Genomic DNA, 25,426 nt, shown 5'->3' on the forward strand with positions numbered 1-25,426 from the left:
TCTGCATGGCAGTAGACAAGAAGATGGCAGGAGAATGGGGCACAGAACTTGATGGGGAGAAACAAACCTCAAATCCTGGCCTGTGCTGGGGGCCACACTCCAGGGAAGTCATGGGGTGGCCCCATGTTCATGTCCTTAAGGCAGCAGGACCATCTGAGAAGGGAGTCCCTTGACCCTCTAGAAAATTAAACCCTTCTTACTTGTTGGGGGTGGTGGTGGTGGCTGGTACTGCATTAGTCCCTGAGGGAAGGTAGAAGCTCCCTGAAAGAGGAAGGGAATCTCTTGGTGTGCTACAGGCTCAGATTTGTGCCCTTTACTGTATAAATAAAACTTGCTCTGTGCTTTGAAGCCTTGTGAGTCTAAATGCTTATAAAGGGGAGCTGATGGTTACCCCTGGGGTTATCAAATAGTTGAGCTCGTAAATGACATGTTAGAGATCCTGAAAGTATTTCCAGGCCCTCTATGTCTGGAGAGGGCTTTTCAAAGAAGGATGATGGCCATAAAAAGGACTTGTGGGTTATAGTGGACCACAAGCCCACTGAATAAGCAGTATGGAAGGAGTGAGAGCCAAGAAAGCAAACATGCTCTTGGGCTGCACTAAGAGAGATGTGGGGCTTCCAGGAACAAGGAGGTGACAGGCTCGTTGTCCTCCACCCCGATCAGACCACCTCAGAAAGACTGGGTGCAGTTCGGGGGGGCGGTTGGTGTACATTTTGGGGAAGGTATTAACAAGAAAGAGAACATTCAGAGAAGAGGAGCAGGGTGTGGGGAGAAATGGACACCAGGTCCCATGAGGAGCCACTGATGTAAGCAGGGAGGTGCCGCTCAGAGAAGACGGGGTGGGGGTGGGGGGACGTGGTGCTACAAGCATGTGGAGGAGGGAGCCTGATCAGCCTGGTTCTGCTTGGTCCCATGAGAGACCATGGAAAACTCACTAACAACAGGGTGAAGGTGGGGAGTCCTTCCTGCTCCTACACATCTTCAGGGCTCCCCAGCTACAGGTGGTGTCCAATGGAGGAGCTGGTAAAAGGTCTGGGGATGGACATGAAAGCTGCCCTGGAGGGTCTGAAGGACCCTCACAAGGATCAGACCTGTCCTGCTCAGCCTTGCAGGGCACAGCCAGGAACAATGGTGGGTTGGCAGGGGGGGGGGGAGGTGGACAGCAAGGCCCAAAGAGGCCAGTTGAGGCTGGATGACACTCCTTAACTCTAAAGCTATCCTACAGAGGAATGGCAGGAGGCAGAGAGATAGGGAGGAGGACTGGGGGGAGGGGAAGAGATGGGAGGAGGGCTGGGGGTTTTTGAGCTCCATCTCAGACTTGAGGCCACTTACCGGGTTCTCTCCTTATCTCTGAAGGAGCCCTAAGCCCAGGTCTCAGCAGCCTCAGGGAGGGAGGGTGTGCCCCAAGACTTGGGAAGGCCCCAGCAGGGCCAGGAGGCGAGGCTCAGGACACTTACTGGACTGCTGTGTGCGTGTCTCAATGGGGGGTGTGAACACCCCAACACCCAGGTCTGAGCGGGCAGCCAGCTGAAAGCGGTACAGGGTGTCTGGCTTCAGGTCCTCCAGGACATAGGATGAAGTGGGGTCAAAGGTCACTTTTTGCTAGAAGAACAGAAGGAACCAGTTACTCAACAGAGTGGTTGTTCCTCTTTGGGTCTGATTCTCCTGCTCCCCCACCTTCCCCTTCAGACAGGGAGCCCCCTGAGGGCAGGCCTGACCCCCTCAGGCCAGAGACGGCCTTCTGGCAGAACCTTTCTATTGCTCTCATCATGCTGACGGATTACAAAGTCTGAGAGGCATCTAGTTCAGGCCCCACATCCCTGATGAGTACTCATCCAGGCCCTGCTTGAAGGAGGGGCCCACAGTCGTGCTTCCTCCACGAGGCCTGTGTCCAGGCCTGGCCCTGTTTCTCATGCTCGGTCTCTAGTCCGTTTGGATGCCAAGATGGCTCCCACTTCCACTTTCCCTGGAAGCTCCTGGATGTCCTCATCTAAGGATTTCTCCCTTCCACATCCTGCCTTCCAGTCTTGGAACCAGGGGGGCCTACATCTGGAGCCTCTGGGACACCTGGGTGGTCCCTACATCCGCTGGCTATGAGGACCTCTCAGTTCTCGTGCTTATAGCCCTTGCCAATCTGGGCCCAGAGGCTTTCTAACCATTCCTTTCTTAGATTTGTATCCAGTAAACTTCTGGGTGTCTCAGTAGCGATCCTGCCTCCTTGGTGGGTGTCTATTTGGTGGGTACACTGAATAACTGAGGCCCACTGAATCTCTCCCGCGCCCCAACCCTTGGCCCTGCTCACCTGGGGTCCGTCTTCTCCTTCCCAGTACAGCAGCTCATACTTGGTGATTCGCTCCTGGGGAGGCAGCAGCCACGAGAGCAGGACCCTGGTATCTGACTCAGCTTCGGCTTGGAAGTCTGCAGGCTGGGCCGGCACTGAAGCGGGCACACGAGACAGTCAGTTCCCCTCCGCAGTAATACCTGGCCACTCCCTGCTGACCCCATCACCCAGCAGAGCTAGCAGAAACTCTGAGTGAGGCTTCTAGTCCAACCCAGGCCAGGACCCATCAACTGCACCCTGACAAGTGATTGTCGCTACCTGAAAGAGGTCCAGGGAGGGGAGCTCCCTGCCACTCTGGGACGAGCCTTCCTACTGAGACATTTCTCCGGAAACCCAGCCTCAATCTGCTTCTGCAACCACCCCCATCCCCCTGCTCCTCACTGTTCTGCCTTCTGGGGCTGAGCCCCTTCCCCCATCTTCTCTTCTCTACATGGTGCATCCCCAGGTCTTTCACCCAATCATCTTATGGCACAGACTCAACGTCCACTATACTCCGGAGGAGGCCTGACCAGGCATATTATGGTGAGACGGACTATCACCTCCCTAGCCAGAGACTAGGGACTAGGAATGCACGAGCTTTCTCGGCCGCTACGCTACACTATCCCATGGACTCAGACTGAGCTTGTAGTCCGCTAACTCCCCGGGATCTTCTTCAGATGAGGGCCTAACTGTGCCTGCCACATCTTGTACCTGGCAGCTCACTTTTGGGATCCAAGTATGAGATTTTATGTTTGATTTTATCTTGTGAGGTTTAGCCCACTTAAAGCCTGCCCTGCTGGAGCCAGGGCCAGGGCTGTGATTTTACACATGCCCAGACCAGGAGAAGTCCCTCCCCCACCCTGGGGCTGAAGACCGTGCAAGCCCACCGGACTGAAGGGAGAGAGAGGAGAAGAAGCTCGGCCCTCCAGAAAGCCTGCTGTTCCACATCACGTACCTCCCTGCTGCGTCTTAACCTGGATTGGGGGTGAGGGCGGCCCGTCACCGACAGCAGTGAAGGCCAGCACGCGGATGCTGTAGGTGATGCCAGTCACCAGGCTGCCCACGGTGGTGAGGTGGCTGTCGTCCGTGTTGTGTTTGTGCCAGGAGCTGAGGGGCAGCAGGGCATCTGGAGTGTAGTAGACGCGGTAGCCGCGCACCAGACCATTGGGCTCGTCGGGGGGCTCCCACTGCACGAGCATGGTGCTTGCACTCAACATGCGGGCCTGCACACGCAGCGGTGGGCTGGAAGGTGCCTGCTCCCCGGTACGGGCCATCACCAGCTCGCTGGGTGGCCCACGCCCTATATTGTTCACGGCCAGCACACGGAACTCGTACTCTGAGAAAGGGCTGAGGCCGCCGATGCTGTAGCGTGTGGTGGCCACGCCGTCCACCTCCTGGAACGTGCTGTCCCCGGCTGTCGGCCGGTACTGGATACCATAGTAGGACACGGGCTCTGCGTTCCCTGAGTCCCAGGTCAGGGTCACACTCGTAGCCGTGGTCTCTGTCACCACCAGCTCGATGGGAGGCCTGGGCAATGCTGAGGATAGAGGAATGTGTCAGCACCACCTAACCCTGTCGACCCTAACCCCAGGAGCCTGCTCTGAGCCCCAGGCAGCCTAGCAGGGGAGAGGCAGCACAGGACCTGGAACCTTTAGAGAGTTGAGCTCAAATCCTGCTCTACCACTTTCCATCTGTGGGGCTGGGATTACTTTCCCTCTCTCAGCTTTAGGTTCTCTATGCAACGAACCAATCAAACAAAATGCCGTTTGGACCGTCTGGAGGTCTGTGCTGCACGCCAGGCTGGCGACAAATGCAGACAGGCCAATGCTTCTTTAGCACAGTAGGACTTACGACAGTAATAGCAAGCATCTGGATAGTGTCTGCTCTCAGCCGGGCCCTGCAAACAGGAGCTCACTTGAGCCTCACGAGAACCCTGGCAAGCAGGCGCCATCATCACCCCCATTTTTCAGGTGAGGAAACTGAGGCCGATCAAGGCTCAGTCCAGGCCCCAGGCATCACCTGGCTGCACCTTGTGAGTACAGGTGAGGGCTAAGGGAGCCTGGGAGGGGGGTACTGTCCTTGGCAGTATTGAGGGAAGCTGGGAAAGGGTGGGGGGAGAGAATGAACTGATTTTAGACGTGCTGAGTTTGAGATGCCCATGACATTCCAATTTGGGGTGGCCAACAGGCAGCTGGTCATGGGGGACTGGACTCGGCAGACAGGTGAGGGCTGGAGAGCATGATCTGGGAATCATTTGTGTGACCCCTGGGGGTGAGGAGCCCAGGACACAGCCTCAGGGGCCAACCACGTTAAAGGGTGAGGCCTATAGGAAGAGAGAGTGAAGGAGGCTTGAGGAGGGGTCAGACAGGAGAGCTGTGTCAGAGACCCAGGAAGGAGGGGGGTGCGCTCGGCAGGACGAGGACAGAGAGGGGGAGTGGTAGTGCGTGGGGGCGCTCTCATTCTGGGAAGCTGCCTGATGCCTCCACACACCCCGTCTATGCTGCCTCTCCCTGGTCTATCCCCCACACCCAGCCCGGGGCTTGTTTACAAGTCCTAGGGATGAGAAGCTCCTGGCTAACTGCGCCTTCCCTCCCTCACCCTGTGCCAGGCCGTCTGGGGCTTCTGAGGGTGACTTTTGGAACCCAAACTGACCATTTTCTATTCACCCCGTTCCCTTCTAGTTTACGTTTGCCCTAACCTTCCATCCTGCCAAGAGTCATCTGCTGTCTTTGCTCTCCCTCCCACCTTCATATCGCATCTCTGACATCTGAGGAGAGGTTATCTTGCTATGCTGGTCATCGAGAAAAATGCTAAACAGAGCAGAGACTTGGGGCTCTCCTCCACAGACCTTCTAGGTTAACGTCAATTAATAATGTTTCTTAGACATTCTCTCTCTTCACACACGCATGCACACGCACACAGACGTCCAAGTCGAAGGAAGGAAAGGCTGGTCCTAATCCCCCTCCTCTTCTTGTCAGTTTCCAGCTCCTCCCTGCCCCATCCCACCGACCCCTGGCCCAGCCCAGCCGACCTTTGACAGTGATCTGGGCGGTGGCTTCAATCAGACCCAGGGAGGAGATAGCCACACAAGTGTAGTTGGCCGACTGAACAATGTTGGTGAGTTCCAGAACATTCCGGCCGACGGGCATCTCATCTTCCCGGGTAAGCTCCTCGGCCCCGGCCATCCACTTGACATAGGGCATGGGTGCGCCCACTGCTACGCAGGTCAGGTTCACGCTGCCCCCGGGCATCACCTCATGGTTACTGGGGGGGATGGAGAAACGGGGAGCCACCCGGCGCACTGCAGGAAGAGAGGGGCCCAAGAGACTTGTGGGCCAGGCTGTGAAAGGCCACATCCAGGCTGCCCCTCTTTCCCCCTTGATGCCCCTCACTGCCCCGGCAGCCATGGGCCAACCTGTGCTCTCAGGGCAGCCTCAGCTTCCCAGCCCATTCCAAGTCATCTCCTCCTTGGGGCCAGCCCCAACATTCTCAGGCCTGGAGGGCCCTCCTCAGGTCTTGTGCTTAGAGGTAAGAGGTCCCTCATTTGGAGGGGTGGGGTCAGTGGGCCTCCATGTCCTGCAAGACCCACCCAGGGATCTGGAGTCAGGAGAGCAAGACCCCGAGATCTGAAGATCCCACTGAGTCCCAGAGCTGTTGAGGAACAGAGCCAGGATCCATGCCAACTGCCTCTCCAGAGTATGAGAGGAGCCCTGGGCAGGGGGAGTTCTGTGGTTTCATTCAAATGAACCAGGAGACTGACCAGATGGAGGATGCCTGCAGCTTCAGGGGCCTCATACCCTCACCTCCTGGGGGCCGATGGCCTGGCCGGGGGGTGGGTCAAGAGGATATGCAGTGGGGGGAAGGGAGGGGAAGGCAGGGCTGAGCGGGTCTCGGGGTACCCTGGGTGGGGACCCTGTATGAGTTCAACCCACAAGTTGCAGGAAGTAATGGGAGCTATATGTCCACGGGAGGGGGTAGGCTCAATGGGCATGACGATGGGTTTAACATGATGGAGGGGGTGGTTCCAGGCATGGGGGGCACACCCTGAGCCTCTCAGGGAGCAGGGATTGGGCTTAAAATTGGGAAAATATTTCCTGGATCAGAAGGTGTCCTGAGGTTCTCGGCCCAGGGACACGACCCTAACATCCCCCCTCCCTGCCTCCAAAGCTAGCATGACACATGCCGCACCCTTGGCATGCAGGAGATCTAGGCTGGACTGGAAGGACAGGGTGCAGCCAACAGGTGCGGCCTCAACGATGGCTGAGCAAATGGGCAGCCAGGCTGCAAGACTGGCAAGCAAGAGACAGGATCAGAGAGCCACACTCAGCCTGGTCTGGAAGAAGCCATGCATGGGCACACAAGCAGGCATGCAGAGGGAACTCCCAAAGCTACGACAAAGGGCTGCCCCTCCCCACACTGCTTCCCAAACTCCAGGGCTGGCCCCAGGAATGGCAACGGGTCAGGCCCCACCTCCTACAGCATCCAAATCTACCCCTTCCTGATTGAGACGGAGTCCCGAGACCTGGTGGCTCCAGCCCAAGCTTCCCACAGCATCAGAAGCTATCCCCTTCCTGATTGAGACAGAGACCTGAGGCCTGGAGGTCCCAGCCCACAGCCCCCTTGACTAGTCTGGACACCATACTGGTCCTCTCCCAGTGTTTGTTAAGCATCTGCTGTGTATCTGATCTACAACCTTGAGGCCCCTGCTCTCAAAGGGCTTATGGTCTATAGTGGGATGGGAGACAGGATGGGGAAGTGGTGGAAGAATACTTATACATCTGAGTAAATAAAAATCTATCTAAAGGAAATACCAATTACCAGATAAGAGTGATAATGGCTGGGGATGGGGCTGTTGGAGGACAGTAGTACTGTCAAGAGAGGCTCTGAGAAGGACCTCAAAGGAAGTCAAAGATACTACTAGGTAGAGATAGCCTGGCATTTCATATATGGGGAGCAGCTGGCAGATCAGTCTGGTTTAACACTTGAGTGTAAGACTAGAAAGGTAGGCTCATGGAGTCCATTCCTTCCCTAATATAGCTGAATGGCCTTTCTTCTTCTCTTCTGGCCCCCATGACTCCTTGAGGACAGTTTATGACCTGCCCTGCCTAGCCCAGAGCCAAATCCAGCTTAGAACCCAGAATATGGTGCCCAGCTTGGCCTAGAACCTAGAATATGATGCCCAGCTTGGCCTGGAGTCCAATGTCGAGCCCTTATTGGGATGCAGAGGCAGGCTATGGGTTTGCCATTCTGTGGCCTGGTTGTGTGCCAGCCATCTGTGGGCCTGGACCACGCCTATCTAACCCTGTGGACTCTCTTCTGGATGGTGCACTTACACATGCCTCCTCAAGGGCCCTGGCCCAGACCTACCCATGCCTCTCCTCTCTTTCAAGTTCTTCATGGTCTCTCTCCTGGTGGACCTTGCTTGGCAGCCCTACAGCTCGATGCCCCAGACTGATGTACTGACACCCAGTCCTATGAGCTTGATGGGCCTGAGCGTGGGGGAAGGAGGTGGAGGCCTTTTGGAGGGCATTCGGTGGAACTGCAGATCCTGAGGACCAGTGTACCCTTGGGGACTATCAGTCAGTCCTGCTGGACAGTCCAGCCAAGCCAAGTGGGGAGTAACCCTCCCAACAGAAAGAGCAGAGCTGGGCTGACAGAGTTCCCGATTGGGCAGGGCGGGGCAGACCTACAGGGTGTCTCTGTCACCAGGACAAAGGATGGACTCTTGTTCCACTTGAGCTCAGGCTCAGGTGACAGCACCAGGAGCTGTGGGGAACGGGAATTAGGGAGATAGACTGAGGTTTAGGATCCTATGAGCCAAGGTCCTTTCCACCACCATGCCTCAGTCTGCTCCCCAGGCCTGGCATGCCTTTCCCTTGACTTCTCAGCCCTCAAAGCTGTCCCCAAGGAGGCAGTCAGTAAACTTCTGGAAACTGAGAGGTCTGCCAGCAGAAGCTGGGCAACCACATGTCCAAAATGCCAGACAGGGAGAGCTCGCTCTGTATGGGTTGGACTGGGTGTTTCTAAGAGCCTTACCATTTCTGGGAGCTGGGAGTTCCCAGTGGGGACATGGCCCTCCTGGGTCCCCTGCAGCTTTGCTGGGATCCTGAACTACCCTTTCTTTGCAATGTTCACCTGAGCTAATGGGAAACTGGGATGTAGAAAACTGTTTCCTGTCTCTATAACCCCAGAAGCCAGCACAGGGCTGGGCAGAGGGGCCTCCTCAATGAATGATGATCCTGACCATCTGGTTGGGGGCTCAGAGTCAAGGAGACCTAGGTTCAAATCTCTTTGGTCTCCCTTGCTGTCAGGGCAGAGGCTTAGCCCAAGCTCCCAGCAGTGTCTGTTGGGAGAACTCACCCTCAGGGCCCATGCCTGTCTGACCTGGTTCTTTCCATGTTCTCCCTCTAAACCAGTAGCATTTCCTATTGGGATGAAGAAAGCTGAATGAAGACAATCTTTCTGGAAGCCAAGGTCACGGCCAGGCTGGGGAACTGGAGTGGCCCACGATGCTTAGTCCCCAGTAAAGGGACTAAGGTCAGGGACCTAGGGATAGGGCCACCACAAATCCTACCCCCAGGCCCTGAACAAAGATGCCCCTGATGGCTGTGGTGGCCCTTTTCATACCGGGAAATGAGTATGAGCTTTTCCTGATCCTAAACCTCAGTCTATCTCCCTAATTCCCGTTCCCCACAGCTCCTGGTGCTGTCACCTGAGCCTGAGCTCAAGTGGAACATGAATCCATCCTTTGTCCTGGTGACAGAGACACGCTGTAGGTCTGCGCCCCCTGCCCAATCGGGAACCCTGTCAGCCCAGCTCTGCTCTTTCTGTTGGGAGGGTTACTCCCCACTTGGCTTGGCTGGACTGTCCAGCAGGACTGACTGATAGTCCCCAAGGGTACACTGGTCCTCAGGATCTGCAGTTCCACCGAATGCCCTCCAAAAGGCCTCCACCTCCTTCCCCCACACTCAGGCCCATCAAGCTTCCTCAGTTCTCCGCTGCCACGCCTGGAGGCCCAGGCCTCTCCAGCTCTGGCCCTGGCTCCCAGGGAGGTGGCAGTATTCTCACTGTGCCTTCCTGCATTCCTCTTGGCTCTGTGCCAGCTTCCCCTCAGGGGCTGCCATTAGCCTGCTGGGTCTGGGCCTTGGTCAGAGTCTAGGCCAGGCTGCCAAGGGCCTCCTTTCACCTTCTTTCCTCACCCAGTGGCCTGGCTGCTAAAGCAATCACTTCCTAGCCCGGACCCAGAGCAGAGAAAGAAAGAGAGCACCGAGTCTGGGAAGGCCAAGATTCCCCCAGACTTCTCTGTTCCTGACACTTCTCATGTGAGCTGCTGATGCCTCAGACAATTTCCCAAATAGGGCCTTGCTGTTTTGGGATTAGATTTCAGCTATAACTTCTAAAGTCTAATTTCTGTGCTGACAACCCCCTATAAAGGGGGGGGGAGGCTGGGGAGACATCAGCATTCACCCAGTGACAGACTAATGGAGAAGGACGGAGGGAGCCCGCCCTGCTGGCAATTTGCATTCATTCCCCAAAATTTCTGTGATGAAAATACCACAACATTAAGGCAGGGGGAGGGGAGGGATCTGCTGCCCCAGGACAAAATACCTCTGACAAATAACCTTGTAGCAGCATCACTGCCGGCAAGTTAATTAAACTTCTGGGCCGAGCAAAGCTGGAGACATAAGATATAATTACCCGGGCCAAACAAACCCTGGGCAGCCCCCCAGTACCTAGAAACTCAGCTCTGCTGCCCACCAAGTATTTACACACTGTCTCTAGCAGCCTCTGAGGCTGGCTGGGGGGGCCAGGCCCGGAGGCTGACTCTGCTGCTGCTGCCACGGCCCCTGGCTCCCTGCTGATGAGGGCTTTCTGAGCTCTCAGATAAGCCCAGTCAGCAAAACAGAGTAAGTGAACGGCCCCAGGGCCCAGGAAGGCCTGGCCAGAGGCTCTCATCCTGAAACTTGAGCTGAGCCGGGAGCTCTCTCTCTTCCTTTCCTGGACAGGCTCCATCAAGCTTTGGCCACCCAATCCCCAGAAGACAGTGAGAAAAACCACCCAGCCCAGGGCCCAAGGGAAAGTGCCTTCCAGAGTGCAAGAGGAATAGATGGGGCTTGGAGAAAAAGATCAGGAGCCTGACCTCAAGGTGAAGAGACCAGGTCCCCAGGGTGCTTGCCCTAGGGCTGGGTTCTCAGGGCTAGGAAGAAGCCAGCTTCACAGGAGTGTCTACACTAGGAGAGCAGCCCTGAGCCATCTGCAGATGGCTAACTCTGCAGGGGGCTGCTGTTTCTCCCTGGGCCTCAGCTTCAGTTGTGGGGGCGGGGGGGGGGGGGCAGGGCCAGCCCAGTATCTAAGTCCACAGCCAGAGCTGGCTTGGTATTTTAACAGAAAGTTGTCCTTATGAGGCACAGCCCAGAGCATGCGCAGCATCCAGCCCTATCGAGGTGCATGCAGATGTCACACATGTGGGCGTACGTAGGCAGAGGAGGTGTGTGTGGGGGGTGCCGAGGGGGGCCTTCAGGCAATGGCAACATGCAGGGTGTCGGGTGGTGGGGGCAGGTGAGAAACTAACGGTCCCCCTCAGCCCTCCCAATGGGCCTGGCCTGGCCCAGCCGATCCTCAGCCCCAGGCCGACGGGCAGAATTCAGGCAGGTGGCCGGCCAGAAGGAACACAGCCCCAAGAGCCAGGCTGGGCGGCTCCCCTGTCCCTGTGGCCAAGTCCCATCCGACCTGCGGGGCTGTCGATGGAGAGATAAGAAGTGAAAGAGACCAACCTTCTCGCTGATCTGAGAGATGAGAGTTTGGGTTGATGGCAGAGTGCGATGAGGATGAAGAAGGAATAAAAAAAGACAAGGAAAAACACAGAGAGAGTAAAAACAGACCCAGCTTCAGCCGTCCACACACCACGAGACGACACAGACGAGACGCCCTTCTGCCCTGCCCCCACCCCACGTGCTCACGCACACGCACACAGGACCGCGCCTCTCACACACAGACTGGAGACTCATGGAGGACGAGGTGGATGGGGCCGAGGCCCCTGCGGACACTCGCAGCAGGAGCCGGGAAGGGGGGGCCCCCCCGTGGGAGCACGGCCAGGCTGGTGGCAATGAGGGAGAAAGGGAAGAAGGAAGCAGAAGGGCTGGACCCTTCCTCTGCACCTGAAGAAGAGCCCCCTGGGGTCCCTGGCACATCTCCCTTTATGAGCCTGTGGGACAAATCCCCAGCCCATCCCCAACAAGAAAATGTAGACAGCTCAGGCCCAGGCCCAGGCCCCTACCCCCCCCCCCCCCCCGCCCCCCAGGCCTGTTCAGGAGAAAAAGAGAGATCATCATGCTTGATGTGGGCCTGGAGGGCTTTGGTGCCAGTGACCTCACCCCCACTAGGCTCTGTGGCCTAGCCGTTGTAACCAGATCCCAGCTGGGCCTGCCCAAGGGAAGGGAGGGAGTCAGTGAGGCGGCTGTAACCACAGGGAGAGAGGAATGGGTAGGCCACATCTGGAGGGTAAAGTCTGACTGGGGCCCTAGGGCAGGAATGCCAGTGCGCCTAGAGGCAGGAAGGCAGCCTTGGGACCAGGGGATGGTGGAGAAGGCTGGGACCAGCTTGGGGAGGCCTCTAAGCTCGAATACCCTGACTCCAGAGTCAGAGAGAGCAGCCCAACCACTGGAAAGGCCACAGGGTGGGCAAGTCGGCATTTGGGAAAGGGCACCACAGACCGTACCTGTCCATGTCCAAGGGCTCCGATCCCACAGCAGGGCAGAGTGCCCAGAGAAGTAGGGGAGACCTTGCATGGCGGCAATGTTTCAACTTGAGTGGGAGGAGGCCAGCAGGCAATATCAAGGCCAAGGTCCCTGCACTGTCATCCAGACTGTGAGCCAACTGCCAACACTGCCGAGTACAGGACCCGAAGGCTGGAGGGCCTCCTTGCTGGTTCCTCTGCTCTACCTCCTGACTCCAGGCCTTTACTAAGGCCATTCCCCGGGGTCCCTCTTCCACTCATGCTCTTCGGAGCCCCAGCTCCCTTCAGAAAGCCCTTTTTCAGGGGCCATCTCCTCCTCCTTTTCTTGGTCTTGGCATCTGTCAGGCCCAGTCCCCTCCCTCCTCCAATCCTTGTGCACAGTAACTTGCTGCCTGAACCCTGAGACCCACCTCTGCCACAGGCCAGCCCCGTACCTGGAAGCCTCCTCTACAAAGAAAATGGGCAAGGACCAGGGGGGAGGGAGTGGCTCCCCCAGCAGTCCTAGACCTGTCTCAGCAGCCTCCCCATTGAGGAACAAGATCTGAGCTGAATATCGAAAGGAAGCGGGGCTTTGGGGGCTCTGCTCAGCCAGACTCACTCCACCCCACCCCCACAACTGCTGATCGCACGTCTCCTACATGCAGCACAAGGCCAAGGAGAGTAAGAGCAGGGAGACAGTGGTCAGGACCCCAAGGGTGGAGAAAGGCCGAGGAGAGTAAAGAGCCTTCCAAGACAACCTGAGAGAATCTGCAGAGGGCACAAGGCGGGGGAGGGATGGCAAACACACAAAATGTCGAGTCAGCACCCAAAAGGCTGACAGACTACGAAGAGGGGCTGACTCAAAGATCAAATTCACCAGGGATGAAGATAAAAAACCAACTTCCTAAGCACAGGGTGGAGGAGGTCTGGTGAGACATCGGTTTGTCTGACAAAGATCAGGAGGCTTCAGTGGACCACAAACTCAGTTGGTCAACAGTGTGACGGATGAGGCAGCTGGAAAAGCTTATCTGAGTGGCTCTGGGTCCCAAGGTTCATGATACAGATCTTTGGACGGGAGTGTCTCAAGCATGGTGGCCAGGCTGGGGAAGAGCCTGGAGTCTATAGCCTGGGAGAAGCAGACGAAGGAAGCCAAGACTCAGGTATGGGAAGGGCTATCCTATGGTAGAGGGACTCACCATAGAGGGCAGAACCAGGAGCAAGAGCAGGCTGGGCTGCCTTGGAGGGTAGTGAGCTTGACCCAGAGGCAGATGATTATAGAGGGCCTTGAATGCCAGGCTCATGAGCCTGGACTTTACTCAGTACATAAGGGGGACATGAAGAAGATTCCTCAAGCCACAACTGAGACCTGCAGCTGGTCCACTTGGGATAAGCTGCTCTAGGGAGGATCTGGCCCTGGGCTGCTCAAGGGATGCCTCCAGTCCTCCGGGAGTCCTCAGGATAAAGAACATGAGGTACGCTGCTCAAGGGAGCTGGGCCATCAGGAAGAAATCCCAGCACAGACATGAAATACAGAGAAGGGACTGGGACCTCAGGACGGCCCCTGGAGCACCGGGGTCGAGGATGTTCCTGGCCTAGCCATGTGTATGATCACTGCGGTCACCAGAGAGGGGACAGTCTGTGGTCAGTCCATGGTCCTGTGAAGTCTGCACATCACTGGGAGGAGGCTCACTGAAGCAGGAGCCAGCCCCAGCCTGGGGTCCCCCAGGCCTGAGGCTTCCTCCTGGGCACCGTTTGCTGAGTGAAGGCAACTAGCTGGGATCGGTCCGCTTTGCACTCAGGGAAGCTGTCTTCCCCAGGGCCCCAGCCGTAAGATGCAGCTCCATGGTGAGCTCCGTCCCCAGGCAAGCATGGCTGATCAGCATGTGTGGCCAGGTTGGGCCCCTTCAGGGAGAAAGATGGAGCCAAACTCTCCAGTAGGGACAAGACAGATAAGGAGCAGAGTGCAGCGGGCTAGGAAGTGGTGAACTCCCCATCCTTGGAGGTGTTCAAGCAGAGACTGGATGCCCACTTGTAGGGAGTGTGGCAGGCACAGGTACGACTGAAGCACTCTGGGATTTTGGGAAAGCTGCCCTTCTGGTTTGAGAAGGGAGCAGGCCCTCGGGGAGTACACCCTCTCCCAGGGCCTTCTCCCTGTCTCTTTCACGGCTCCCTTCCTGTGACTAGAGTGGCCCTGTACTGCCACTCATCCTCTGACCACAGCATGAAGAAGCGTCTGAGCCCCTTTGTCCCCACTTGGCTGGTGGCAAGGATTGGTGAGAGGTGACCCGCTCCCAGCAGGCTCCCACCCTACCTGCAGTGATCATGCAGTGCCCCAGGGTCCCCGACCACTGGACACAGAGCTTGCCCACTTGAGATGTCTCCGCAGGAAAGGCCACAAGAGGAACACGTATGACTATGGGCCCAAGGTGAGCCACAAGAGGAACGAGACACTCGTGGGGGGAGCGCCGGAACCGTGAGCAGATGTGGGTCCTGAAGGCACCGCCTAGCAACTGCCTCCCGCCAAGGCCAGGCACAAGCCCTGTCTGTAAGGAGGCCTTACCTGAATCAATGACACAGTTCAATGGAGGAGCTTGGAATGATAAGAGGAGCATTTCATATTTGCTCCTGGAGGTGACAAGGCTGGACCTGAGCTTTAGGAAGATTCCTTTGAGGACTGAGTGGAAGCTGGCCTGGAGGCAAGTGGAGCAATGGCCCAGGGGGGAGGTGAGGAGGGCCTGCAGCGGGGTGGCAGCATCAGAGAGATGCTGAAGGGTGAGAGACAGTAAGGACACCAGGACGACGATCACTGGTTTGTGAACAGGGTGGGGAGCTGTCTGGGGCAGTGTGCAGCTGAGATGCCAAGCGGATAGATGGCTCTTGACACAGGGGCAGAGGGGCTACCTTGTCCATAGTGGGCATTTTGTTTTTGTGAGTTTCTGAACACAGTCCTGGGGGACCTGCTTACTAAATGCCTGTTGACTGAGCGTGGCCTGGAAGCCAGAGTAAGCACCTTCCCTTACTTTGGGGAGTGGGGACAGATGGGCACACCATCTAGGGAAGGCCCGGGGAGTAGCCACAAACAAGGTATGGAAAAGAGACTCAAGCACCAGGCCTCTTGCACCTGGGTCCCACCTCAGACCTCATTCAGGGGAGTGTCCTCACCCGGAGTCCTGCCCATACCCCCGTGCACCAGCAGGCAACTCCCAAGTTGCCCAAGTTGCAACTCCCAGACTTGAGTATGGAGAGGTCCTGCCCGTCGAAGGCCCATCCAGTCCACACTCACGCACCTGAGCCCCGAGGGGCAGAAACACACGTGTGAGGGACAAGGGATGACCGAGAGGATGGGGGCCCAAGGCCATGGCACCCCGCCCCCAGCCCAGTCTGGGCTGGCTCCAAGGGGCCCAGGCCAAGGAGCATGGCTGCATCAGAGGAGGGGAATCATGGCAGGCTGTCGGAGTCCTCCACCAGGGCCTGCCTGGGCTCCTTACCTCGCACGTAGAGATTTGCAGGGGCCGAATAGCGAGTGCCAGCAGAGTTGGTGGCCACACACTCGTACTTGCCCTGGTCCGATTCCTCACTGTTTTCGATCTGCAGAGCTCCTGTGTGTAAAGAAAGAGACAAAACCAGGGCATGAGAGTAACCCAGGGCAGGGCTGGGAGTGTCACAGGTGTGGCCCACCCTCGAGGTCATTGCACACCACCCATGGAGCCTGGGCCCGGGCGGCCCCCAGGATCCCACCGACTGCCCAACCTGGATTGACTTGCAGGTTCCCCTTGGCCCAGGCCCTGAGGTGGCAGGGCTAGGTCCTTCCAGGGGTCCCTGCCTTGCATCAGGAGTCTTCAAATCCTACCTTTGACTCTGAGCCTCAGTAAAATAGGGACAAGCATTGGGGTACTAAGGGCCAGCATGCATCCTGAGTGTAGCGGCTAGTAGGACCAACACTGTACCTTGAATCCAGGAGAAGGGCAGCGGGCTGGGCTGAGGACCACCAGAGGAGTGGCCCAGGACTCTTGCTGCACCCCTGCCCCTCAAGGAGAGCACAGCAGCTGGCCTAGCTGAGGACCACAGGGAGAGGAGAGAGGCTGGGAACAGGGGGCCTGGGAGGGCCAGGCTCCATTCACTCTCCTCGGCCCCTGCTCCTCCAGCCCCCTCCTCCTCCTCCTCAACCTCAGCAGCGACTAATGGGCTTCGACCATGACCCCTTACATAATTCAGGAGACCAAATGGAAGCTCCAGCCTGAGTCTGGGTCTCTTGGGAAGGGTGAGGAAGGGGGAGAAATAGACTCAATTGCTGCTCTCATGCAATAAAGATGGCATGATGGTCTGGCTCTGGGGCTCTGCAGCTAGGGGGAGAAGGAGCCCACAGATGCCCAGGAAAAGAAACATGGCTACTCCTCTGCCTCCAAAGCACAGGGCTTGGCAGCTCCTGCCCCTTGAACCCCAGTCCCCAGAGGCAATGAGGAACTCCCCCAGCCAGGGAGGAAAGGGCCATGAGAGTCAGTCAGGCCCGGCCAGCTCCCTGGGGACAGAAGTCCGTGTCGGGGAACCAGAGGCAGGACCAAGGCAGGCCAGCTGGCCTGAAGGATGAGAGGGAGGAGGCAGAGAAGAGAATGAAGAGAACAGAAATATCTCAGAAGGGTGAGAACAATGTGAGCAACCCCTGCCTCAACAAAGATGCCTCTGCTGGAAGACCCCCAGCAACGGGGAGCTCACTACCTCCCAGAGAAGGCTACACCGCTCCAAGACAGCCGATGGGAGGACATCGTAGCAGACATCAAGCCTCAACCTGCCTAGCCAGAGCCTCCCCCTATGGTGCCTGGGCTGGGGCTGCTGCCAGGGCAGGGACGACGTGCCGTTTAAACTGATTCAGCTCCCTGCTCAGCAGTCCATATCCTGCAGAAGCCTCTTCAGAGTCCTCAGCAACCTCCACACGGTGACAGCCTGGGACAAAGTCCAGCTCTCCTGCCTAGTTCTGGCTCTGCCTCCTCCGTTGCTGCCTTCCTCCTGGAGGTCTCGGGGATGCCCAGGGGAGACTTTTGGTGTGCAGATGTTGAGGCCACAGGGATTCTTGCTGGCTCAGGGCAGAGATTTCTCTCCTGTGATCCTCTAGACCTGACAGCAGACCTGCTTTCTACATTTTGACCCCAACTGGGGTCCTCCTTCCTTGGTTTTCTCTTTTGTCCTTTGGACCTGGAACTCATCCTGGTTCTAGGTTTGCCAGTATCAGTTGTCCAGAAACCTCACCCCTGCTCTGGCCCAGGTCACCCTGCCTGCCTCAGGGATTTTTTCTTTTTTTTTAATAGTATTTTATTTTCCCCCCAATTACATGCAACAACTGTCAACATTCATTTTTAAAAGTGAGTTCCAAATTCTTTCTCTCGTTCCCCACCCCCCTCATTGAGGAGGTAATCTGATAGAGGCTGTACATGTGTAGTCATGCAAAGCAGATTTCCACATTAGTCATGTTGTAAAAGAAAACACAGACCCCAATTAAAAAACTGGGGAAAATGAAGTAAAAAAAGCCTGCTTCGATCTGCCTTCAGGCTCTTCCAGTTCTTTGGACACGGAGAACACCTTTCACCACAGAATCTTCAGAATCATCTTGGATCCTCGTATCGCTGAGAATAGCTAAGTCATTCACAGTAGATCACCATACACTGTTGCTGTCACTGGGTACGTTTTCCTGGTTGTGCTCATTTGGCTTTCATCAGTTCATGAAAGTCTTCCCAGGTTTCTCTGAGAGCATCCTGCTTATCAGTTCTTACAACACAACAGCATTTCATCACAATCATATAAAACAACTCGTTCAGCCATTCTTGGTGATACCTTTCTACACGATCATTTCTCCTCATATGAACCCCTGGTGCCAGGGAGGCAGAGGCAGCTGGGGTCCTCATGCCCACCTCTGCTTCTAAACTTCTGTCCAGGCCCCAACCAGTGGTTCCTTCATCTTCATCCCCCAGGATTCAGCTTCCCTGACCGTCCCCCTCCCCCATCCTGCCCCAACATCTTCTCCACTGCTGTCACTAGCTCTGGGACCACGAAGGAGAAGAGAGAAGTAGGGAAGAGGAAGAGGAGATGGGGATCCAGGGATGGCACCCTCATCCACATACTGAAGATGTTCAACCCAAATGAAACGAGGCTGGAGGATGGGCTGCCATAGGTAAGACAGCCCTTCCGAGCATTCCGCCCTGGCTCCCTCCCCACCAAAGCATGCTGGCAGTTGGTCTCCATCAGGATCTTCACTGAACCAGAAGACAGGCCTGTGGGCATGGAGTCTCCCCCATCCGAGTGGGAACTCCTTGAGGGTAGGAATGGCATTCTTTCTGTTGTCAGCCCTTAGAACACGATAAATGCCGACTAAATGCTTGTTGACTGATAACAGGAGAGGCCAGAAGCCAGGAGGCAAGGCTGGACAGAGATCAGAACTTCTTCCCTGGGTGGGACAGGTTGCTTCTGGAAGTGGTGAGCTGCCCACCGCTGTTCCAAGCAAAGGTTGACTGGATGCTGCCACGAAGATTCTTACTCAGGTCTATGCTGGACCAGAAGCTGCTGATTTTGATTCAGCCATCTCCATCTCAAAGAGGAGGCTGGGGGTGCAGAGTCCTAAAGGCAGGGTCCCCGCTGACTTGGCCTCTGGCACTCCTAGGCCATCTCCCTGGCCCTGTGCTAAGCTGCTCTAAAGGCATGGTCCATTTGGACCCAAAGGGACTGTTTATTTCCCTTTGCCCAAGTGGGCAAAGTTGCTGGTGTCTCCATAGTGCACACAAGTGACAAGACTGTCCAGGGACTGGAGAGGAAAGAGAGCCCTTCCAGGATGGTGGTGGGGTGGGGAACCCAACATCCCCAGAGAGCCCCTGAGCACAGCTCCCAAACCTGCCTTTCTCAGGCCCTCCCAAATTTCCAGGAAAATGTAACCTCTCGGGCAACATCCAAGGACCCAGGATTGTGGGCACTCAGGGCACCAGGTGACCCACGACTGTGTGTAGGCTGTGTTGTCTGGCTGGTTCGCCTCGTGTCCCCAGAGCTTCCCATTACAAGGGAAGGTTTAGACTCCCAAGACGCTGCCCCAAAGCAGCGTGGCACTGACCCGGGAATCAAGGACAGCCTCCTGGCTTTGGAAGGCAGGCAGGAAACCAGTCAGGGATGGAGGGCCCCTAGGCACAGGCAGGCAAACAGAAGACTGGCCCCTTACCCTTGGCAATAGGGAGCACCAGAAGACCTGTGAGCACAAGAGTGACACCAGAGCAGAGCCAGAGGACAGGAAGGATGGCCCGTGTGAAGTGGAAGGCCGTTGTCTGCCAAGGAAGCCACTACGGCTGTCCAGGTGGGGAAGTGTCAGGAGGAGGTGGATACAGAGGAAATATGGAGGGGCTCAGTAACAGTGCAGGTATAAGAGGGGCAAGAGGACCCAGAAAAACCCTGAAGGGGACAATGAGGCAGAGAGGACCACGTGGTGGGGCAGAACAGGAAAAAGAGCCAGCTTGGGTTGGGGCACCTAGGAGGCAAGGTCAGAAGAGAGGTCAAGGCTGGCATGAGGCTAGGGGAGGCCTCCGCATGTGGGTGCCTGAAAGTTAAGGAAAAGGCCAAAGGAGGAAAGTAGAAGCCAGACCTTCAGGTGCCCTGACATGGGGGTCTGTGAGGAGGATGTGGAATCTGAGGAGGGGCCTGGGCACTGGGAAAGCTCATAGCCAAGGAGGGCGTGCCCTAGGCAGAAGCCGCATTGCCATCAACAGCAGCACGGAGCAAGGATGAGGCCTGGAATCAGCTCAGCGGACTGCAGATGCCCGTTTCGGTTGGGGGCAATGGCCACCAGGGGGCACCACAGGGCAGATACACCCTAGCTGTGTGACCCTGGGCAAGTCATTTAACCTCACTTTCCTCAACAATCATAGCCCCTGCCTCACAGGGCTTCTGCGAGGAACAAATGAGATGATCTTTGTAAAGTGCTTAGCAGAGTGCCTGGTACACAGTAGGTGCTTAATAAATGCACGTTTCCTTCCTTCCTTGCTGGCGCTCCCCTCTTTCCCCCTTCCCAGTCCACAGGGTGCCTCTTTCTGCTCCAGTCTTTTCATCTTCCCCCAGTGAGACTTTCTGAACCCAAAGGCAGGACTTTCCATGGACCCATGATTCAGCTGACTGGACACAGCTCCAGGCAGATCTTTGGGATCCTGACCCTCACGCAGGGTTGGCCAGGCCTCCCCACACACAACTAGGGCTGAGACCACCAATCCAGAAGAGGGTTTGTGGGAGATGGTCCAGAGGGCAGGGGGGACAAGAGGAGGACTGGGTTGTCAGGGGCCATCAGCATGGACCCAGGGGCTGGGGGGCACCTGGCCCTCCGAAAGGCTGGTGTTTGGGGGAGCAGGGCTGCGAGGACTCTGCATCCACCTCCTGAGCCACTTTCAGTCCTGGCTCAGCTCCTCATGCCAGCCTCTGTCCCCCCTCAATAATACCAGAATACACTGTAGTCCTTGCTTCAGCCTGAGGGCCCCGGGCTCCTTCTGCCAGGCACCACAGCTGACTTACCGTACCAGCGGGCACTCTGGGGAGACCTGGGCTCAGACCAACGCAGGCAGGGGCAAAGGGGCCTGCTGAGGCTCCGGAGCGGCCGGCAGAGACATACCAACCCCTCCCGCCCTCCCCATGACATGGACAATGAGCTGTGGGACAGAAATGTGGTGTTCCAGGTGGGGAGTGGGATGGGGACAGCTGAGCTGGGATGAGAAGTGTGGACACTCCACCTGGGGCTGATGGCTCCAGCCACTGGCTACCAGGGGCCAAGACCCCAGCCTCACAGGATGATGTTTGCTGAAGCCAGGTGGGCAGACAGAGGCCTGGGGCCAGGCGGGCGATTAAGCCCAGGGTCAGCTCAACAGGGGAGAAGGAGGCCTGCAGCTGAGGGACAAAGGGAAGGCCTTGGGACTGAGGAAGAGAAAAAAGATGGCTGCGGGCTATGTGGGAGGGAAGGGTGAGTCCTGGAGAAGGCCGAACTGACCTCGCCCAGGCCAGGACTAGGGATGGTCACTGGGGCTCTGCCAATCTCTTTCTTAACCATGGGACCCTGGGCAGGTCCTTTTTCCCTCTTGGCTTCCTCATTTGTATACTACTGTGTCAGGCTGCCTACCCTGGGGGCTGCAGGATGGGCAAGCCTTGGGGTCTGCACGTTGGAACCTGTGAAGGTTCCTTCTGCAGGCCTGGCTGCGGGCTTGGCTCACTGAACTGCCAGTCCAGTCCTCTGTCTCCTTCTCTGGCCTGGCCTGGTCTAACCTGAAAGCCCTGACCCCTTAGTTGTTCATACTTGCAGTGGGGGAGTCCACAGGAGTTAAGAGGCAGGAAGAAGTTAACACAAATGGGTGAGTGAGTGTAGACCCGGGGCTGCAGCAGGCGCCGGGGATGAAGTAGACAGTAAATGGAGTGACACACAGGCGAGGCGGCGTGGCGTGGGGCGCGTGGCATGGCGTGGCGTGGCATGGGGGCCACAGTCCGCACTCTTACCTCTGATCGGCGAGCCCCCTGGCCAGGTTATGTGGATGCAAATAAGATCAGAGAGAAGTGTTAGTACAGACAGGAACAGGGGTCACTGAGGCAGGAGCAAGCCTCAGCCACTCAAAAAGGCAGTCGGACAAAAGGTGGCCTGCACAACGCTGGCACCATAGTGGGAGGGGTGAGGGTGGGGGCATGGGAGACCCCCTCAGCTGGGGGGGACAATCTGGCAGAAGCTAGAGACTGGGCTGCCAAAGAGGTGAGGGAGGGTGGGCCCCCAGCCAGGAGGTTCTGCAAGGCCTCAGCCTGGCACTACCCTCTCCAGCCTTCCTCCCACCACAACTGACCATAACCTACTCAGCCTTTCACCACTGCTGACCACACCTCAGCTTTCCACATCACAGACGTGCCCATGGCAGAGAGAGAGAGAGAAAAGACTGGGGAGAGATGGAGGGAGAAAGAGATGAGAGAGAAAGATGGAGGGAGGGAGAAAGAGAGAAGAGGGAGAGGGAAAGATGGAGGAGGGAGGGAGAGAAGGAGGAGAGGGAGGCAAGTACAGCTCGGAGCACCCAGGGGAGGCTGGGATGGGGTTCCCTGCTCCAAATTTGCTGGTTCCCTGCTCCCTAGAGGGGTGTGTGTATGGGTGAAGATTAACAATGACTGACTGAGAGGAGGTATCGGTTTAAGTTCCTCTAAAGATTGATCTGAGGGTTTCCCATTTTTAACGTGCTATATAAAACACATCCAAAAGGCAGGACGGGGGGGGGGAATGGAGAAGGAAATAGAAGACTGAGGTTCCAGCGGCAACTCTTCCACTAATGGCCCCATGGCCCAGGGTGGGTCCCTGAACCTTGCTGGGAGTGCTGCGAGGGGTAGGGACTGACTCCCCCCTCCCACCAGCCGTGCCCAGGGGCCATCTTAGGGTCACATCTCCTGCAGCCTTTTCCTAGGATCCAGGTGAAAGGTGGCTCCTAAGCAAGGTTCCAAACAGGACTCCTACCTCACATCCCCAGCCACTGTCCTAGCTCCTGAGAGCCAAGGTAAGCCCTGGCTGGCCAGGTCTACAGTACAGGGACCATGGGGAGGGGGCGTCGCCAAGAGGAAGCACCTGCTGCAGAGACTGCAGACAAGATCCCACGGAACATAGAGGCAAAGCCAGCAATGGAGGTTTACCCTCTGTGGCCACCTGGCCTGCAACAGGGCAAAGACAGACAACCTCCAAAGGAGACACATGGGTGACAGAAGGGCCCAAACCACTAGGGCATCAAAGACTAATTTAGGCTGGAAGGCAGCACATCCTGACAATGTGAATTGTTCTTCAGAGGTCTGGGCCACCCTGGGAGGAGGTGAGCTCCTTGTCGCTGAAGGTCTCCAAACAGGCTGGAAAGCAGCCTTGAAGGTGGTGAGCTCCCCATCACTGAAGGTCTGTAGGTCTCCAAATACAGGCTGGATGGCAGCACTTCCCGACAGTCCAAGGTGTCCCATGGTGGCCTGGGCTGCCTGCCTTGGGAGGTGGTGAGCTCCCTGTCACTGAAGGTCTGTAGGTCTCCAAACATGGGCTGAAAGGCAGCCTGGGAGGTGGTAAGCTCCCCATTGCTAAAGGTTTCCAAACAGGCTGGCTGGCTGCTTTTACACAGAGGCAGATTTATTCTGACCAGATGCCTCAGAGGGCTCTTACATGTGGCAGAGACAGTGTGGTGCAGTGAAGAGCTCCCAGCATTTGCAGTTAGAAGGCCAGAGTTTAAATCCTGGCTGGACTGCTGGAGCCCAGTGCGACCTTGGCTGAGTTCCTCGCACTGTCTGGGCATTGGTTCCTGTGAATGGCCACAGCTGCTTCTGCTTTTGCTTTTGCTTCCTGGGGTCTAATGATTCCAGGATGTGAGGGGGCAGGGGCCAGGTAGGACCCAAGACCCAGGGGTACAGGGCCAGACTGGGGCCTCTTCATTCCTGCAGTCCCCCATCCCTGTTGACTGGGATGGCAGCACAAATCCCAGGCCTCGAAACCTGCCCTGGGCACCAAGAGGCTGGAGGGGGTGGCAAAGTAGAAAGAGCCGAGCAGCTGAAGTCAAAGGCCTGGTTTTGAACCTGGGGTCCGCTGAATACTGGCTGTGAGACTCTGGGCCTCTGTGTCTGAGCCTGGACTGGATGGCCCATCAGGGCCCTGCCCTAGTTTTGGGGGCCCCTGCAGTCCTCCAGCTTCCTTTGGCTACTCTTGGGCCAAGACAGCTGGGGAGACTACGGAGGGAAGACAGCCTAGTGGATGAGGGCCGCTGGACTGGGGAAAGCCCCTGAGCTCGGGCTGCCCGAGGCGGGGAGGGAGGAAGAGGTGGAGGACAAGAAGGTTCAGGGTGCCCAGGCCAGCTGGGCCTGAGTGTCTGAAGGGTATCCATTTGGCCTCAAAGAGAAGAATGGGACATGGGGATGGTAGGCGGCAACAAAGCTGATCTGGGAGGGATGGCAGGAAGGGCTTCTTCCATGAGAGCCGGCCCAGGGTGGGAGTGGGCTGCCTTGCCAGTCTGTGAGCTCCCCATTGCCCTTGGGGGCATCACAGGACACTGCAGGTAGGGGCTCGGAGAGAGTACAGAGGGTGGTGGGTCCCTCCAGTAGTCGGTGTGGCACAGCTAGGCACAGCATGGCATGGTCAGGTACAGTGTGGCATGGCCAGGCATGTGGCACAGCCAAGCAGAGTACACAAACCCAAGCGATGCACAGGCACCTCCGCGTCCAAGGCCTTTACTGCAGGTGCCTTAATTAACTGCATTACAGCTGCCTCCATCTTGTTGAGTTTTAATTAAATTAAATGAGCGGATTCCTTCCCCATGGCCCAGACAGTGGCTGGTGCGTAGTCCCAGCTGGTCTCCTTACTCTTCTGGCAGCCTCATGGGCCTGGGCTGCCTCCCTGCTCCACCACAGAGGGAGGGAAAGCAAATATCCCACCTGGCCCCCTTGGCAGGGTGGGAGGACCCAGTGAGCCCTGCTCAGAGTCTGGTCAGAGCCTGCCCACATTGAGCTGCTAGAGGGCTGGACAACAGCTGTTGCTCCCTGACCCCTCCCAGAATGATGAGAATGTCCTCAGGGACAGGGAGGCCAGCTCTGAAGAGCCAAGGCCCAGGGGACACTGTCCATGAGGGCCCCTGCACACACACTGGAGACAGGAAGAGATGAGGCTCTTAGGCGGAAGGCTTAGCAGCAAGGATGGTGGGGCCTTCCAAGTCCCCTTTCTCCAGGCTGGCTCCCAGGATCCACAGCCCTTTGTCTATCGTCTTCTTGGACATCAGAGTGGTAGCAGTGGTAGCCGGTGATGGGCCGGGGGAGCGTAGGGGTAATGCAGGACACTTGGTCCCAGACTTCTGCTCACTTGAGGCTGATGCTGCTCCTGCCTTGGTCTGGTCTGGACACCCAGGGCTGCAGGAGTTCTGGCTTAGAGACCCAGAGCTGCAGAGGGAGCTTTAATGCTTCTCCTGGCCCAGGTGGGGCTTCCAATGGTACTAGGGCCTTGCTCTACCAGGCTCTGACTTTGCCATTGGGGGGAAGGGGGAGGCTCTGACACTACTCCACGCTTCCTCTGGCCCAACATACCCTCTGGGCCTGTGAGGCATGGATGTGGCAGGCCACCCCCTCCTCACTTCCTCTATAGAGACCACAGTATCACAAGGGAGCAGACACTGATTCAGCCCAGGGATGGAGGCTCTGGGCTCACAGCAGCAGAGCCTCAGTGCAGGAGAAAGGGGCATTGGGGTTCAGGATGGTGGGGGAAGGTTAGCACCCAATGTGTGTTCTCATAAACCAGAAAATGCAGCAAGGCTGGCTCTGTGCCCCCACTCTAGGACCACCAGCCAGTCCTACGGTGAGTGCCCACGGCACCCAGGCAGCGTGACTCCTGGGACGCTGCGTGGTCCTGGCAC

The 25,426-nt window shown here is 57.1% G+C and overlaps 1 protein-coding gene across 4 annotated transcripts in view; it reads right to left on the reverse strand.

Annotated features, from left to right (window-relative positions):
• The window catches only part of PTPRF (protein tyrosine phosphatase receptor type F), a 97,948-nt gene that overhangs the window by 35,664 nt on the left and 36,858 nt on the right, over positions 1-25,426 (reverse strand). For 3 of the 4 annotated variants that reach the window (XM_036754783.1, XM_036754782.1, XM_036754780.1), the window contains exons 7-11: positions 15,524-15,634; positions 5,352-5,621; positions 3,276-3,857; positions 2,303-2,436; positions 1,458-1,602 (exon numbers count right to left, since the gene is read on the reverse strand). In XM_036754783.1, coding sequence (XP_036610678.1) covers positions 1,458-1,602; positions 2,303-2,436; positions 3,276-3,857; positions 5,352-5,621; positions 15,524-15,634 — 1,242 coding nt within the window. Of the gene's footprint in view, positions 1-1,457; positions 1,603-2,302; positions 2,437-3,275; positions 3,858-5,351; positions 5,622-11,094; positions 11,107-15,523; positions 15,635-25,426 lie in introns of all 4 variants that reach the window. The other variant, XM_036754779.1, reaches the window with a different exon arrangement.

Source organism: Trichosurus vulpecula, chromosome 4 (genome assembly GCF_011100635.1).
Source record: "Trichosurus vulpecula isolate mTriVul1 chromosome 4, mTriVul1.pri, whole genome shotgun sequence".
Taxonomy (NCBI): domain Eukaryota; kingdom Metazoa; phylum Chordata; class Mammalia; order Diprotodontia; family Phalangeridae; genus Trichosurus; species Trichosurus vulpecula.